This window comes from Silurus aristotelis (assembly GCF_946808225.1).
Source record: "Silurus aristotelis genome assembly, chromosome: 22".
Lineage (NCBI taxonomy): Eukaryota > Metazoa > Chordata > Actinopteri > Siluriformes > Siluridae > Silurus > Silurus aristotelis.
Window position 1 is genome coordinate 4,318,208 of NC_139595.1, and position 18,770 is coordinate 4,336,977.

Consider the following 18,770-nt stretch of genomic DNA (forward strand, 5'->3'; position numbering starts at 1 on the left):
CTGCAGAACGGTCAAACTACCCCTGCTGACCGCTGTACACTATCAAATTCTCTTGCAATTGTCATATGAGCATAAGAACTAGACCATAAAACAAAGTAAGAAAGTGTCCTGATTTGATGAATCACATTCCCCTTTACAGCATGTAACTGGCCAGCTAAGTGTGTGTAACTTACCAACACACTAACGATGCTAATGCTCCCTACCACACTATAAAAATGGTTCAGAAACATGACAAAGAATTCAATGTGTCGACTCTGGGTCTAAATTCCCTAACTTTCAAGCATCTTTGTCACATGCTGGACAAACAAGCACAATCAGTGGAAGCTCCACCTCACAACTTAATATGCTGTGAACATCTTGGTGCCAGATACCATAGCACATTCTTTAGAGGTCGTGGAGTTCATGCCTCAACAGGCCACAGCTTTGGAACTGCACAAGATTAGGCAGGTGGTTTTAACTTATGACTGATTGATGCAAACTGGGGCATTTAAAAAAAAAACATGACATTATGCAAATGAGACATAGATCACAGATCATTAATAAATTCTTTTATTAAAAGTATTGGCATCACAGACACACAACTGATGATTTAGCAAAGGGACCCTGAAGTACCATGACTTTAAGGTCTTATTTATTTGACATTGGAAATACAGGTATCTGCTTTGAGGACCTTCAAGCGAAGACTCATTAAACAGTTTTTCCTGGGTATGTTGGTCACTATTTTCACAGTGTGTAAAAAAATTGTGTTGTGGGTCAAATTACTCAGGAGAACGGTGTTAAATAAATAGAGCTGGAACGAGTGAATCACATTCAACTTCTTAGTTAGAAACAGAAAACATTGTGGTACAAAACAAAATCAGTGCCAAAGAGAAAATGTGGAAGTCACGGAAAGAATGACTGGTAGAAAGAAGCGCTGTTGGAAGATTCATCGTAAAATAATCAACTGCCGGCTTTCACTTGGTAGAAATCTTCGCACAAGGTAGAAATCTTCCTCTGCTGTGAACCAGTAACTTCTCTTCCGGAAATGAAGACGACGAAGAAACAATGAAACAAATCTGTTGGGCATAGTAGTCTGATTTCTTTTTTTTTCCCTATCAAGTTAAAGGAAAAGATTTATGAAAGATTTCAACCCTCAAATCCCTTCACCTGCTTCCTAACCTCATCTCCCCCCCCAGAACAATATGTAAAATAAAACAAAACACCCAAAAACAAAACATCAAATTCTAAATCAGAAATTTGCTACTCTGCTTTCTGTTCCGCATAAAACGCAAAAAAACTGTCACATTCTGATCGGCATCGTTTTGACCTGATGCCCAGCCGCCGTATCCCTGCTGAAATGCTCTGAGGAAGCATAGTGGTTTATAGTTCATCTTTAGCCTGAACCTCATCCTCCTCTCCCTCAGACTCCTCTGTTGTTTCCTCCTCTTCCTCTCCCTCTTCCTCATCATCATCGTCGTCGTCGCCGTCGTCTTCTGTTGCCGTCTCCTGCTCCTTGTTCTTTTCTTCTTCCTCTTTGCGTTTCTGTTCATCTTGCTCGTCCTTCATTTTCTTCTCTGGACCCTGTGGTGGAAGGAGAGATCAATATTTTTGAGCAAAATGTCCCAAGCTTTCCTTATACAACAACATGTCCTTAGTCAAATCAAATGGATGACGTTACCTTAGTGACGCCCCAAGTTTCTTTTCCGAATTCCTCTGCTTCTTTCACATCGTCACCGATCAGGAAGTTGTCAAAAATGGTCCCAGATTTAACCTGGTATTAAAATGGGTTTACAAATCACGTTAGAGTAACTAGAACATCTTGTTTTTCAAGCATGACCCCCATTTTAGTGGTCACAGATAAGAACTAAAATCATTCCTAAATAGCACAACAGACCTGCCACAGATCCAGACCAAGAACTCCAATATTTCCAAACTTGTAGATCTCAGAATCAGGGCTGTACTCAGGGTTGTCGATTTCAGGGTGCACCCAGACTCCTTTGTAGCTGGGGTTATCGATCTGCTTGGGTTTCCACTCTCCCTGCAGGATGAAATGATTTACATTGAAGAACAGCAAAATGGGTTGGACTCAACACACATGTAACAGTAACAACATCTAAAGTTCTTCTTAACCTGCTTTATTCTCACACTAAACTCAATCTAAGCTTTGTAGTGAACACTGCTGGATTTGCTTGAGGTCATGCACGAACAGTATTAGATATACACGGCTACTAAAGTTAAAGAGTCAAGACTTTTAATTAAATCCTCGTTCAAGCAAGATGAAAACACCTTGGAATCACATGAGCCAGTCATTTGCTTCACTGCACTTAAATTGTATTAAATTGTGTATAAAAAAAGCTTTTATTATTATTAAATAAAACATCCCAAAAATACTCCTAAAAGCAGAACCAAATGGTCCATGAGGGTCAAGTCAGAACTGATCCAGCTCCTCCCTACCTGGAGCCAAAACTCCAGAAGTGCATTTCATTTGATGATGTATATTTTGCTGTGGTTCTGGTTCAAGTCTGGGTTTAAAGAATTATATAGATAAAACAAATCCAGCTGCTCATCATGGACCTTTATGCTCTATAGCAAGGGCTACCTCTTTAATATGTGCACTTCTGCATATAAACATGTTAAAACGTTCAGCAGTCACATTAGTGAACATAGAATAATTCGAGGAGTATCAAAAAGTCAAATGAAACAAGAAGAATTACTCAAAGAAAAGAAAAGAAAAGAAAAAAAAAAAAAAACACGCAGAAATGCAAGAAGACTATATACCTTGTACTCAGGGTTGGGGATCATGGGAGGCTCCCATTCACCATCCATATCCTCATCCCAGTCTTCAGGCTTCTTAGCATCAGGATCTGGAATATTCTCAGATTTGTCCCAGTCCTAAAAAAATTGAAAGGTGTACTCAATAAAACTAGGTACAATATTATGTAACAGAAATGTAAGATTACAGTACGTCCAATCTCATTTATATTCAACTATATAAATAAGCCAATGTGCATTTTTAGTTTAATGGTTTACATTTCATGGGAAGTTGTATTCTGTATATAAATATATGTTTGTGACAAAATCTCAAACCCACGACAGTGAAGACCTGGGTCTCAAGAAGACTTTGCATAAATTTGTCTCTCTCTTCCATATATGTTTCAATATACAAACGAATAATGGCTGATCGTCTTTACATATTAAAATAACTAGATAACTTACTTGACACTTCTATCTAGAAGTGTTTCTACAGGTGCTGTCGATGTGGTTAGCTGTGGAAAGCGCTACGTTCATGGGTATTAGTTAATTGAATTCGGTGCCGGGTGATACCTCAGGCTTGGTGTCTGTCTCGTCGTCGATCTTGGCGCGGTCGTCCCAGTCCTCTGGCTTCTTGGCTTCAGGGTCCTTGATCTTCTTAGGTGGCAGGAAGTCCCAGTCCTCCTCCAGGGAGCCAGACTCCACTTTCTCGTTGTCGATCTTCACCTCGTAGGTCTGGTCTGGGTTCAGGATCAGGGTGTAGAGGTGGGTCAGCTCGTCGTCCTGCAACAAACAAATCACAACAGTGTTTACAATTACAATAATAAACAAATACCTGAACAGCGGTATATTAAATAAAGTGCCACTTACTTTACACTTGACATCCTTCTTAATAAGGTGGTTCTTGCCTTTGTAGTTAAAGATGACGTGGACCTTTTTTGTGCTGTAACCACAGATATCTGGACCTGTTAAGACAATAAAAAAAAATTAATTCTCAAATTCAAAAGGTGATACAAAAAAAAAATAAAAAAAATAAATAAAGTATATACCCGAGACTTACCAAACATGATATAGTACTGCGAGTCTCCATGCATATCGGCCTGATTGAGGTCGGCAGGGAAGACTTTGACGTAGCCGCCTCCACAGTCGATCTTCTGCTCGTGTTTTATGGTGAACTGGATTACCAAGCTTTTGCCCTCGTTGCTGAAAGGCTCGAACCGGGCAGAGGTAGCATAGAAGCGGGCATCCTGGCTGGTTTGCAAACCTTAAAATAAAAAAGTGAAATCATCAACAAAGTTGCGAACAATAGTGAGTACAACAGAATGGACGAATCGAACTCGTGTACTTGGGCCGCCTCGTCGGATTTACCTTTGTCTTTCTCTGCATCGCCGTAGAAGTTTCCAGCAGTAAGTTTAAACTGTCCATAGTCAGATTTGTGTTCGGAGTTCACCCACCGATTCTTCCACCCATCTGCAAAATTTCAATAAGGGAAAAAATATATATATATCAACTTTACCCCTTACATTTGTTTCCATTTGCATATTTACATATGCACCCGTGACTTTCCACAGAAGTCAAAACTGCAAATCACAGCTGTAAAAAAGCCGTGTTTTCTCAATTGATTCGGATTATAAATGGTTTGTTTTGTTACTTCCTTGTGCTTTGAGTGGCAAGGCATACAATAATTGTGCAATATACAGCAGACCCACAAGCCCTTGTGACCAATCGTGCCACATTTTTGGACTGATCACACCACATTTTCTCAATACCGGCCAAACTGGATAATATAACTGAACAAATAAAGTCGGTGTGGTATCAGTATCCACTCTAATAAATCAATGAGGTAATGGTGTTTTTGTGTGGCAGATAAATGGGGTCTCCATAACCATGATAACCCTCTACATCTCACTCACACACACGTCATTTTGAGGAAATGTAACACCACTGTCCTGACTGGTGTCCAGTCTAACACCTGACTATGGTGGAAAGATGAAAAACATCTACAAAACACTTCCTGCTTCTGAAAAATGTGCCCAAAGCATTTTTTTTTTTAAACGCTTTACTTTCGATTTGGATCCTAATGTCTGACTTTTTACTTTCACTTCATCACTTATGATTGAAAATATTAGGAGTGTTTTGGGGGAAATCCAGCATGACAATGTCTTAAAAAACAACAACAAAAAAACTTACAAAACAACCATGATATTCATTTTTCCCTACAAATCCTTTAATCTCAAACTTTTGTCAGATGCGTGATTGTAAAGGAAAGAGAACATCTTTAAGGAAATAGCATACAGAAAAAGATTTGAAGGAAATTATAATAATATTAATAATAATTATTATAATAATAATAATGTGCTAAACATTTTTATTACGGATAACATGATTTCTTTTGGTGCTGCATTGTACTATTATATCCTGTTATCATTTTAAAATAAATTGCTAATTTCAGCGCGAGCTCAGTTGCTTGTCTGTTAGCATCACGCAGCGTTTTCCCCGCATTGCATTTTAACTTACCGGCGTCGAGGAATTGCTCTTTAAAGTACACAGTTGCGTCGACTGAAAACGCCACCAGAGCTGCAAATATCGCGAACAAAGTAAATCTTGGCATTTTGTTAGCTTCTCGTCAGTCAGTCAGTCAGAACCGGCCTTTCGTGCTAACTCTTCCCCCCTTCAGCGAACTGTCCACCTCAGCCAGGTCTCATGGGGTTTATCGCTGGTTTCAGAGAAGCGTGGCTGAACAGATGTCTATCTCTCATTGGCTCCTCAGTCGAGCAGCGATCCAATCAGATTAGCCCACGAAGCGCGTAGGGCACGCCTCCTCTGAGAAGTCGCTTTTCCACCTCTAACGCTTGAAATAATGCAGGAAGTAAAAAAATAAGTGAAGGAAGTAAATGAATTTGTTGTAATTACTACTTCAGATAAGCTTTTCGGTAAATAGACAAGGAACCGCACTTCAGTGGCATCTTAACATTGTCGTCTTGTTTAATCCTTGTTTAATAATATATACATACAATATACACACTATTCACCTATATGCATATTTTGTGCAACTCTGATGTTTAATATAACACGAAAAGGCCTGTGCATATGAAAATTGATATATATTTTTGAGCATTTGTAAATTATTTGACTCAGCAGTGTCACTCTGATTGAAGGTTCTTCAAAAATGTAGATGTAATGGGATTGTTATATCCTGTAGCACCCAATAATGTTTACTAAATATAATGTATGTCTTTTCTTACTATTTCTATTCACAATGTAAAAAAAATTATGCTCTTTGCATTTCTTTTTTCATTTTTTTCTTTCAATTGAATGTGCTTTGGTTTTGATTGTGCTGCTTAAAGCTGAAGCACTTCCTGCAACATGTATAGTTGGAGAGTACTGTATTGCTCAGTACTTTGCATAAAGGTATCCCTTTAAATCGAGAGCCTCAGCAAACTTAAATGTATAGGACAATAAATAAGGAACAACAATAAAAAAAAGTGAGAAAAACAACTTTTAATCGTACCTGTGTGCAATGACTAATTCTTCTCTAATCTATGATGGACGTAATATTTTTTTGGCCACTATTGCTTTGTGGCGCTGTTTCGCCTCACACTAAAATATTTTGTAGCTAAAAATTCCAGATACCTTTTCCCAATCATTCTCTATGGTAGTCTAACTTCCACCTATGCCAATTTTCCGCAATGGTTTCAGTCGCATGTTTCTTTTATGCATCGATAAATGAAGCTCTTACTGATTCTGCATTATGGTGAGTTGAGTTACATTTGTATGTTATATATAATAATTTAATTCATAAATAAATGATCTAAAGTTTTATAGTAATTGAATTTTATTAAGGAAGTTCCCCCCTCCGAGGAAAAATAGTTTTGCGTGAAACTGGTCCGTGGTGCAAGAAATATTAGAACTTTGAACGGGTGTAATATATATTGTGGCCAGTATCATTTGGTGTCGCTATTTTACGCTAAAACGCACCATTTTAGTTCACACTAACACGTTAAACGCGTAGTGTGGATCGGCAAAACCAGAAAATTGCTAGACTTAGTACTACTATTAAAGTAAAAAAAATATATATATATATATATATATATATATATATATATATATATATATATATATATATATATATATATATATATATATATATATACACACGCCTTTCTGTTACAGCATCATTTACTTTCTCCGTTTATAGTTCGCCCCATTTCTTGTTTTGCACTGTCAAGCACCACACTTTTTCTACAGGAAATGTCACATTCTAGTTTGTTGGTCCACATTATTGTTATTGCAAAACACAGAAACAAGATACAGTTAATGTGTTATTTTAGTTACCTGTCTGGTTACGGTAGCTTTAAAATATTGGCTTTGATATATGGGCTTTTTATTTTACATGCAGTGTTATGACGTTGACCTTTAACTTTGACATGCTGGTAGTTCGATTGCTTGATGTTTGAATTAAGATGCATGCACATTTAAGATGATTAGATAACACAAACGATGTTGCTGAATATATACAAAAAAGAAAGCATCGCCACGTTAATTTATGCAAATAATTATATATAATAACATACAGAAGGAAAAAGCATGTTGCATTGGCCGGGAATCGAACCCGGGCCTCCCGCGTGGCAGGCGAGAATTCTACCACTGAACCACCAATGCTTACGAAAGCTGTGACGCGGTGTCTTCTTTAAACCGTTAAATACATTTGAACTGTTTTTGGCAGTAATAAACTACAAGTGCAATGTAGTTTTGACCACTACAGCATTTGACCACTACACCATTTTTACTTATTTAGCACGTTGTTGGGTTTCTCCGTTGCTCTGGAGCATTTCTTAGTTCAGAAATGAAAATCTCAAAGCTACCTGTTCAACCTCCACATCATTTAGTCTCTTGTGCACACCATAAAACATAAACATTTCCTGTTGATCAAAACATATTAATATTTCAAAAATACTTATATTTTATATATTAAAACATATTTATATTATACTTAAATATTTACAAACCGAAACAACGCACTCACTCCTCGTTAGTATAGTGGTAAGTATCCCCGCCTGTCACGCGGGAGACCGGGGTTCGATTCCCCGACGGGGAGATGCTTTCTTCTTCTGCATTACAGTTTTTCTCATTTGCTTTGGATAATTTTTCTAATCGTCCTTAAGATTTGCAAACCAGTAAGTGCATTCTCAAAACAATTTGTACAAGCGGCACAATACATTGGATTACTTGCAAAAGCCTGTATTATGCTGAAAATCCTTAGTTCGTCTCTCAAAAGTAGCAGGTTGTAGGGAGAAGGTGGATGAGTTTATGTACCTGGGCTTAACAGTGCAAAGTACTAAATAGTGTGTTAGGGAAGTAAAGAAAAGAGTGCAGTAAGAGTGAAGTGTGTGGAGAAGAGTGTCAGGAGTGATTTGTTATAGAAGGGTATTTACAAGAGTGAAAGGGACAGTTTATAGGACTGTGGTGAGACCTGTTATGTTGAATGGTTTAGAGATAGTGGCGTTGACCAGAAGACAGGATGTGGAGCTGGAGGTAGCAGAGTTTAAGATGTTAAGATTTTCATTGGAACTAACGAGGTTAGACAGGATTAGAAACAAGTTTATTAGAAAGACCGCACATGTAGGACGTTTTGGAGACAAGGTGAGGGAGGCGAGATTGAGATGGTTTGGACATGTGCAGAGGAGAGACATGGGGTATATCGGTAGAAGAATGCTGAGGATGGAGCCGCCAGGAAGGAAGAAAAGAGGAAGGCCAAGGAAAAGGTTTATGGATGTGGTTAGGGGTCTGAGGAAAGACATGCAGGTAGTTGGTTCGAAAGAGGTAGATGTAGAGGACAGGAGGGTATGGAGACGGATGATCCACTGTGGCGACCACTAAAATGAGCAGCCGAAAGAAGAAGAAGAAAAAAAAGTAGTTTTACACTTCTGATCGGAAAACTACATAGAGATATAAAATATAGACGTGTAGCACGCATTGGTGGTTCAGTGGTAGAATTCTCGCCTGCCACGCGGGAGGCCCGGGTTCGATTCCCGGCCAATGCAACATGATTTTTGTCAGGCATTTTCACTGTTATTAGCTAGTAGCTTTTATTCCCACTATTTTCTGCACTCTTCTTAAAGAATGTGAATTTAACCGCACAGATTACAATGGTGAGTTATTGGTGAACCGCATATGGTACGTGTTACCTGCATCGTACTACGAACAGCGCCACGAAGCTTTAATGGTCAAAATGTGTATTACAAAATATATATTACACCTGTTACTTCTATAGAGAGTGAACAGGAACTCCTTCAGATGGTTTGTTTTTGTCTTGTGGTTTAACTAAACATTTCAGAATAAAGTTCTTTCGTCCCTGAGCGTTCAGTTGTGAATTTAATCGCTGAAGTACACAAAGTGGACACTGTACCTGCAGTCCACCTTTCATTTCTCCATGTCACCTTAACACCACTTTCAGCCCAATTTCTTCCAGAAAAGGCAAAAAGATTCTGTATCGGTCATACAAATGCTAAAGTTGAGAAACAATTTTACTGACGTCATTACATTTCGTAGGTTTCTTTTGCATCGTCTTTTTAAACAATTAAAAAGTCTAAGTACAAACATCAATACAACACTCGGGCGCTATTCATTCTAACCGGACCAGCATCTGAATAAACAAAAGAGACAAAGTGTAGTTTTTTTGTAGTTTCATAATCAGATTTTCGTAATGATGCAAAGATGCAATTGTAAATGTTTTTTTTTCTGTTGTTTTTTTAACATCGTCTGTTTAACATTGTATCTCCATCTTGTTTACACTCATAATGTACTGTTGTCGGTGTCTACCTCACAAGCTCTGACCAATGCCCTCTACTCAACACCTGTTAGCTTTTCCACTCATAGTTCATATTACAGTCGAGGTCAAAAGTCTACATAAACCCAAATCAACTGTTTGGGTTAACGGTTTGTAGACCCAGGCCTGCTTCCTAATTCCTATTCAATGAGTAAAGTCTTTACTCAGTGGATTAAATCTCTTGCATGTTTACACCCTGCCATAATGTACTGTTGTCTGTGTCTACCTCACAAGCCCTGACCGACACCCTTTTGTCTCATATAAGTAAGGTGCTTTATCAGAGTCTGAGCTTCAGCTAATGTGGATAAGGATGGAAGAAATGTTTCGGTGTTTATGTACCGCCAGGTGCACACTGTGTGATTTCTATAGTCCTTTGCGCTTGTTGCTTGTCAGACTGTACCAACATGATCCTAATATCACACATATTTACGACAGTCAAAAACTGGCACACACAAGATAAAGACTATCTGTGACACATTCAGACCCAGGTTCTTGGTTTGACGGACGTTGGAGGAGAAGTCACACTGCAGGAAAGACTCTGATACTGCCAGAATCTGTGGGAAAAATGGCCATGTCGGTGAACATGTCAAACCAACGATCAAAGATTACAGATTTTAGCATAGGATTGAAGGAATCTTTAAGGATTTTTCTAGATTTGTCTCAAACGACCAAATCGTGGCCAAAGTCTCAGTGCGCACCTGGCTTAAGTTATATTAACACTCTTTGGGGTTGATTTGTTGATCATTTCTAGTCTATTATTCCTGTTATACTACAGCAATTTGCTAATAGGTTTATTAATTACATGAGTATATCATAATTTTGCTTTAGTTTATAGTTAAATTTAATATTGTGGTACATCTGTAAACCTGGTTAGCTCCACATAGTTTAGTGGAAATCACAAACCCTCCCCAGTTTCAGATTACCTGACTGTTATAAAGTGCTGACACTGGAGAATCCTTACATAAATGTTATTTAACATACAGTTAACTGTTCAGTATTATCAGTTTTTAATCAGTAGTATTATAGTAGTAGTGTTATACAAGTACCTTAATGTAGACTTGGGATTTGACCACTGGAATTATTATCAGACTTGCTGTTATAGAGCACTAGTCAACATCCTCTGACCAGTCAACCAATCATATTTGAGAACCTAAATGAAGTGCTGTGGTATAGAATTTTTTTATCTTATCTTCAACACATGAATCAGTAAATCAGAATGCATTTGCATCTCGACTTTCATATTATTATCATGTAGACAGAGTACAGTACTGGGGGTGATGCTGGGGGTGAGGTGGTATCAAAAAGGTTTAAGACTAGTTTTGTAATACGCCAAAAGATGGCAGCACAAGGCTACAAGCACAGTCACAGGGAACACCGACCTTCATAAGTCAGTGTGTAACTGGTGCTATTCTGAAAACGTGCGTTACCAGATCTGCGATTTTATGATGGATAGCAAGTTAGAACACCCTGTCACAGAGATCTCCTCACACGTACATTTTTCTTGCTGGAAACAACATAATCTCACTCACGTAGATGAAGATCCAGCTCAAAGGTCGCTGTTTTGACACCATTGCGGAGATCCGTAACAAATCACAGTCGGTGCTTGACATGCTTTAAAAAGAAGACTTCCAGGACACATGCCAGAGGTGGCAGGAATGCCAGGAGCCTATTTTAAAGGTGATATTGAGTAAACATAGATAAATAAAGTACTTTCTTGTAAATAAATTTAGTCTTAAAACTTCCAACTTATGCATCAGAGGATTTCCCATGCAGCTAAAATGCACACAATTGTAAAAAATTTAATCAAAACCCAAAGCATTAAAACTGTAACTTGCAAACTTAACATGTGTAATATAGAGTAACTTTCCATGAGGTATTGAATAACTTATTTTTTCCCCCAGCATAGACCAACCTGTTGGACATGTGAGCCCACACTAATTTATCAGACCATGAATATTGTTACTTCCACATGTCTCTGCCCCTCCCTTCTCTGTCCCCTGGAGAGGGCTGATGGAGCGGAGGCTTATCTCCCTAACAGCCTGGATCGGATCCATCAACCCAGCAGCATCAGTGAGGAGACGGGTTAGGGGGCAGCTGGGTCTCAGGCATGGACAGGTCACTACACAATCACCCCAGACTAATGATGAAGTGGTAGAAGTTACGCATAGCTAGCTTTAAACACTGGACCTTAAACAAATAAAGTGACTGTTTTTTTTTTCTTTTGTATTAATTCATACCTTGAAATCAAGTAGTACTATATCTTTACAAAGATGATCCAAGTTATGTCATTTGATCAACTATCTTTATTTGGATTGTTAGTGCAAAGTATTCACATGCCTAAGGATAAAATATGACAAAAGAAAAAAATACAGTGACAGTTAACAAAACAGCATAGGCAATTATATAATTCATACAGATCCAAACAGGTAATGTCTACATTTTTCAGATTAGCATAACTAACAAAAGACCATAATCTTTGGCTTTGTCATTTCCTTGCTTCTTTTTTGACATTATTTTACGTTTAATACGGAAAAAACTTTTTGTGGTTAAACCAACATTACCACGGTTGATGCATAAAAAAGGTGAGATAGTTTGAATGACATTCATTTTATAAAACAATGCAAAATAGAAAGAATATTGATCTTTAGTGTCCATGATTAAATATAGTATTACTTTTGCAGCTGTGCTTTAATATAGGTTTGGAGCACCAAGGCAAATTTGTATCAATGATGCTATAAGCAAAATTAAAAAATGTCTAATTAAGCAACATAAGGTTGGATTCTGGGATTTCCTCTTTGCTGACATCTTTGCATTTTGCGTTGTGGTCATTAAACCGATGTGATGCCTATTAGTCCAGATCTTGTCTTTTTATTTTTGAGTTGTAGACAAAGGACAGCGATCAATAATTCTGGGGAACAAATGAATGGAGAGTGGTGCCAGACTAAGCGACTCTCCGTTAACATCCCTACACGTACTCGCTATGACAGCTAGACAATCGACTAATGACCTCATATCCTTCAGCAAGCTCTGGGGGTAGATAGGTCATTTCTACAAAATGGCATTTAATCAGTGGTTGTACAGGCAAAACCAAGGCCCAAGCAACACTGGTGATAGGTATGACTGGATAAAAATCCTCCAGGGTGCTTGTGAATACTTCCTAACTTTACACTTTAGTGTGTTATCATGCTGTAGTTTTTAAAATTGTTTACTCTCTGCTCCAGTTTTAATCGGATTACACAAACTCGAATAATGAACAGTTTTATACCTACTATATAGCAACCATTGAAATGCATGATATACTAAAGACCTTACATCATTATCTATAATTGACATTTTGTTTAGAAAGTCAAAGCAATCCATTTTCCAGATGCTAGCCAAAAGGATTGCCTGCCAAAATTAGGGACAAGCATTAACCTGGGTGAAATAAGGACAAGCATTCACTTAGGTAAAAGTAGTTAATAATGTAATTTTTAACAGTAGCGCTGTAGGACTTGAGTCTTGTCTTGTATATGTGTCTGCATTTGAGACCTTTATGTATTGAAGGCTTAGGATCTTTTTTTTGTATTGTACTTGCAATGTCTAAGTCTTGGGCATTAATTTTTTTTCTCAGCCCAGCCATTAAATCAATATTAAATGTAGCCAAAAAAAATAAAATAATTATATATATATATATATATATATATATATAATATATATATATATATATATATATATATATATATATATATATATATATATATATATATATATATATATATATATTCATAATTATTTTTTTTTATTTCTTTTCTGTATAGATTTTGACTTGTTCCTTTTTTAGACCTTGGCTTGCCCTTGGCTTAGACTTTACAATAGCAATCTTGACCACAGTCCAACTGCCCAAGATACTTGCCAACACAATCTTGATACCTAAATCCCTGAGCTTTAGCATAATTAACAGTCTTGGAAATGACCAAAGAAGAAACACATAGAGGTTTATACCCTTTTCCAGTACCCAGCTTGATTGTAGAATTCTTTTGTTTGCTGTTATATAGTCAGTGGTTGTAGAGTGCACAAAGTTCAGCCACCTCTTCTAATCCAGTGGCAGTCCTTTTTCATAAGCTGTTTACCTTTCTTTTCCATGGCTTTATAAACTTTAAACCTCAAAAGTCTTTTTATGTTTTAAACCATGATTAGCAAAATGTATTGCTTACACACAGTTCTAACAGCTTCTATAAAACAGTACAACATACATATTTACAAAAAGCAATTCTAAATTCACATGGGCTGCCAGGTTTTGTCCATGGATTGGATATGTTCCTTGGCCTTCATTCTTAGAGCTGCAATGCTGGAGCTGCGGTCCATGTCCTCTAGTGGATACTTGTCATTGAAAGCCGGTGGACAGTGGTACGCTGGAGGAGGCATTGGCTGCATTCCCTGCACAATGCCTGGAGTTGAGTTAAGGAAGCCCGAATGGCTTGGGTAGGTGGGCTGCAGGCTTTGGGATGGACCCATGAATCCTGGGATACTGTGCATGGTAGTGGCACTGGAGAGGGGCGAGGATAACCAGGGGTCTAAGGGCATGGAGTTGCTCACTGGCCCCACGTTAGAAGGCATTGGAAGCCGGTTGAAGGGCAGCATAGGTGAGTCATGAAGCTTCATGCTACCAGTGTCTATTTTTTCCTGACGCCGCCATTTTGCACGTCGATTCTGGAACCAGACCTAGAAAAAAATCAAGGTAGATCAACTTTGGTGAAGGTAAAACAAAGTGATGGTATGCTGGACAGAAAGACTCTAAAGCTCTAGGTAGAGGTTTTAAAATTGGTACTCCTAAACTGCCAATTAGACAGTTTAGGACCATACCTCAAGATGCTAGGTTTGGTTAACCTACTCCACATTAACCGAGTGCTTAATGACCACCGAACTGCAATCATACCTGCACTCGTACTTCTGGGAGATTGACCTTCATGGCCAGCTCTTCTCGACTATACACATCAGGATAGTGTGACTTCTCAAAAGCTCGTTCAAGCTCATGCAGTTGGTAAGTGGTGAAGGTTGTCCGGTTGCGACGGTGTTTCTTCTTGGGTTGGTCATCTTCTAGAGGGTCGGGAGACCTGCTGTCACTCTCCACACCATGATGGTGAAGGTCCCCAACTTCAGCTTCACACTTATCATTGGAGAAGAGTTCTGTATCTGCAAAAAAAAAAAAGGCTGGATTAGTCTTTATTCCATGCATTTGGTAAATGTTTACTAGCAAGGGGGTTAAGAAGATTCAGGTAAGAAAGCAATAATCAAAGTCACACTTAGAAAAATGGGTTCCACAAATTTTATTTGGATGGTTAATGTTTGTTTGTTGTATGATTTGTTAAACCTTTTTAGCATTTTTTAAACTAGCAGAGACAAGCTAAATGATTAGCATAGTGTGCACAATGTTTAGTGCTCCAAATCATAAGGTTAGTATTAAAATTAGCATTACACATTCTTCTAAGGCCTGAAGCACCCTTTGGTTCATTCAATTAGGAGAAATTCAATGTCAAATTGTATACAATGGCGATCATTCCGATCAGAAAGAGACCCTTTTGCAAGTCAAGAACATGGCTACCTAAAGAACACCTAAAGACTTCTGCACTGGGATTAAAAAAAGTATGTAAAAATAAATTAAGATTTACATTTATAAAACTGATATTTTTGGTGTTCACAACACAATAATAGAATTCATTATTAATGTATTAGACATAATGCCTTTTCACTTATGCCTTTAACCTAATAACACACACCCTCTCATGTTCTAACATCATAATTTAGCATCATATAATTTAATTTAAACCCAAAACTCTTTTTAAATAAACATGAGTTTATGAGTTCCTTCACATCTCCCTGCTTGTCTGCATGGTTCTCCTTAGTTAATCCCTGAACAGGCAAACAGATGTCACCTGCTAAATCTGCGACACCTCATGTGGCCTTGTCTGTTAATCTAAGCGTTTTAAAACCTCTTAGCTGTTTGTCTACATGACACAGACCAGCTTGGCAAAAGTAAAGAATTTTATTTTCTAAGAAACAAATACAGAGCAATGCCAGCCACATGTTGTAGCAGGAGATGAACACAAATCAATCTAATTAAGTTAGGCAAGATTACCATCAGATCATTGCTTCAATCTGCTGTAAGTGTGCAGGTCTGGTAGTGGTAGGTGTGACTCTTGATAAGATTCTTTCTGTGATTAGTGGCCTCTGAATTCAGTTATGTTCCCTAATGCATAGTGTAGTTGATTAGATCCTGTTAGCCAATTTGATCTCACGAAAAATTAATAATGAGTGGTGTGTTGGAATTTCACATGAATATGAATTTGACCCCCATCTCAATGTTAAACTTTAACTTCTCTATATGTATAAAAATGTTTTAAATGAGCAGTTAAATAAGATATATTAACCATCTCAAATTTGTTTTAAGTGATTAAGTTTGCATATTTTATAATTGATAGAGTAAACAAAATATATGCCATCCCTAATAAATTGTGGGAATGACCAGATTTGTTGTTACACCACTCCACAACATTAAAACCACCTTCCTAATATAGTGTAGTGCCGCCTAAACAGCTCTGACTCATCGAGGCATGAACTCCACAAGACCTGTGCAGGCTTCAAGACATTGGCAGCAGATCCTTTAAATCCTGTAAATTGCGAGGCGGAGCCTCTATGAATCGGAGTTGTTTGTCCAACACATTTCACAGATAAGATCCAGGAAATTTTTGGAGACCAAGTCAACACCTTAAACTCTCTGTTATGTTCTTTAAACCATTTTTGAAAGGTGTGAATTTTCCTGCTAAAAAAAGGTTATAAGCAGCAAGTTGTTATTCACTGTGTTGCAACATTCAATTATAGACAGCCGTAACATTTTTTTATCAAATTGTGCTGCAGTAGCTTTTATTTGGGATTAAATTATAAAGGCTAACCTTCTCTCCCCATGAGCAATGTTAAGTTCTGGCTCTATCATAGGTTCTTGGATGGTCATCTAGCCATCAAAATTTAGCCCTGGTTAAAGTCCTTTAGGATCTTATGCTTGCCTATTTTTTTCACATCAGATTTACTGTTTATTATTTTTCCCTCCTTGTGAAATGCCATTGTAATAAGTTAAGGGTTGTTTGGTGTAGGCTAATAATTTTTTCCAATTTGAGTGTATTCTTGATCTATTCAGTATTTTTATATTGCAATCAGTGCAGGTTAAACGTACAAGCAATATGCTTTAAAAGAAAAAGATTTTCAAGCTTTGTTTTGCTGATTTCATCTTGGCTGTGTTTCAAGGTTCACATTAATATGGGACAATAAACTTTCAGCGTTTGAGTTTTAAACAGTGCATGCCACAAATTTCTTCAATTTTTTGAAGGGGAATTGATTTTTTTCATTGGATGGTTGTCAGATCTTAGAAAAAATAATGTACTTCATAAATAGTGCATAAATCGACATTAGACTCCTCTATGGCATACATTTTTTTATATAAAGCATTCTGTATTCAAAGTATCGATCAAATTCTAAATGCCTATGATTAAACATTATTTTCTCACCATGATAGATGGCCTGATGAACATTGTTAGACATGCTGGGCAGGTGAGCATATGGGTCAGGGGTCACCTGTTTCCCCTGTTCCACCAGTACATCTTCATCACCTTTATGGCCCATGGCAGGTCCCCCAGGGTTAAGCAAAGGGTCCTGTTCTTTACTGAAGCCCAGAATGACATCGATGCTGTGCAAGCGCCCATTCATCGCCGATACGCCTCCTTTGCCCAGGTCATGGTAGTTGTCTGACGAGAGGTAGCCATCGTCCGCCATGTTTATGGTATCCAGAGACAAATGCATTCAAGGTCTGGAGTGCACGCCCAAGGAAAGTTGTTGAATACTGAAATTTTTTTAAAAGTAGTTCAAAGACCAGAAAGAAAAGAATCTTCCAAGAGATGCTTCTGTAGTTCCTGTTGGAAGAGAAACAAGAGTTTATCAGTGAGGTTATATGGAAAATAAAGAAGTGATGGAGAAAGCAAGCAGCGGAGATAAAGCACAGTGTTTGTTTGGTGACTTTCTGTTTTTAATAGATCATTTTAGGTGGTAAGAATGTCCTTATACAAGGACACCAATTTATTTAAAAGTCCATTGAGCGATAATGTTTGCACATGTATATAAAGTTATTGAGCAATTTCAGCTCAATTTTCTAACTTCTGATTCAACCGAGATGGCATATAGATATGAGATATGAGATATATTCTCCATCTTGCAAGTCATAACTTTTGTATTTCTCATACAAAAATTGAATTAAAATAGACTCCTTTCTTCATTTATATGCTTCACCAGTTTCTGTTTCCCATATGAGTATGGGGTTTAGTGCCATTTTTTTAATAATCTAAATCATTCTCAGCTTCACATAGCTGCATCTCTGTACTGCAGTTTATTGGATACTTGATTTCAAGCATTTATAATAATAATTAACTAAGTAACTAACTAATAATAATAACTAACTAATAGTAAAAAAAATCTTAATATTTGGCACATAATTTTTTGTTTCATTTTTTAATTTATTTTAGAATTACTGAATGTCTAAATATCTCAGAAAAACCACACAAATACATATAGATATAATTAATACTACTCTATAATTACTGCATTATTACAGCTATACCTCTAATATTTCAACAACAAAAAAATCTGAAAGTAATAATAACAAACTTTCTCTTCTCAACAAGTGGTTACTATTTTCAGAGTCAAGGAAGTTAAAAAGCAGTACCGCTTGTGTAATAATACAAAAGGTACCAATCTAATTGCAATGCAATGTTTGTTCTAGTTAATTGTTTGGCAAAAGCAAAAAACATAATCTATCTTAATATTTGCAAATATTACAAAATTGAGTTTTCTTTCAAAACTTGTCCAACATACCTTTTCCTTCTCAATCCGTCCACATCTCTTCACATCTCTTCGTGTCTCTTCCTCTGAGCTTCAGCCCTACGAATGACAGTGAAGAGAGCAAGCAGAGCTCTTTTGCTCTCCTGGCACCTTCTTCAGCCCTTACACACTGTTAACGAGCATTAACCTCACTGCAGACACAATAGCAACTCTGAAGCTATTGAAGCAACCCAATCTAAAGCACAAGAAAAACGTCCCATCCAGCAAGCGGCAAGAGGTCCTGATCTTTCTGGCCTAGGCTTCTCGACGAGCAAGCAGTCCGGCTCTAGCACACAGAAAAGAAGAGGGG

The 18,770-nt window shown here is 37.5% G+C and overlaps 2 protein-coding genes across 2 annotated transcripts; both read right to left on the minus strand.

Annotated features, from left to right (window-relative positions):
- Positions 1-533: 533 nt before the first annotated feature.
- Positions 534-5,514, minus strand: calr3b (calreticulin 3b). The gene is made up of 9 exons (XM_083525356.1): positions 5,248-5,514; positions 4,099-4,200; positions 3,791-3,994; positions 3,601-3,695; positions 3,304-3,513; positions 2,758-2,871; positions 1,874-2,017; positions 1,658-1,750; positions 534-1,560 (listed from the first exon to the last, which is right to left on the minus strand). The coding sequence occupies exons 1-9, from the start codon at positions 5,339-5,341 to the stop codon at positions 1,360-1,362; spliced, it is 1,257 nt and encodes a 418-aa protein (XP_083381482.1). The 5' UTR covers positions 5,342-5,514; the 3' UTR covers positions 534-1,359.
- A 7,872-nt stretch (positions 5,515-13,386) lies between these two features.
- On the minus strand, positions 13,387-17,549 carry rx2 (retinal homeobox gene 2). Its single transcript, XM_083526259.1, has 3 exons — positions 17,098-17,549; positions 14,475-14,731; positions 13,387-14,260 (listed from the first exon to the last, which is right to left on the minus strand). The coding sequence occupies exons 1-3, from the start codon at positions 17,387-17,389 to the stop codon at positions 13,817-13,819; spliced, it is 993 nt and encodes a 330-aa protein (XP_083382385.1). The 5' UTR covers positions 17,390-17,549; the 3' UTR covers positions 13,387-13,816.
- Between the last annotated feature and the right edge of the window lie 1,221 nt (positions 17,550-18,770).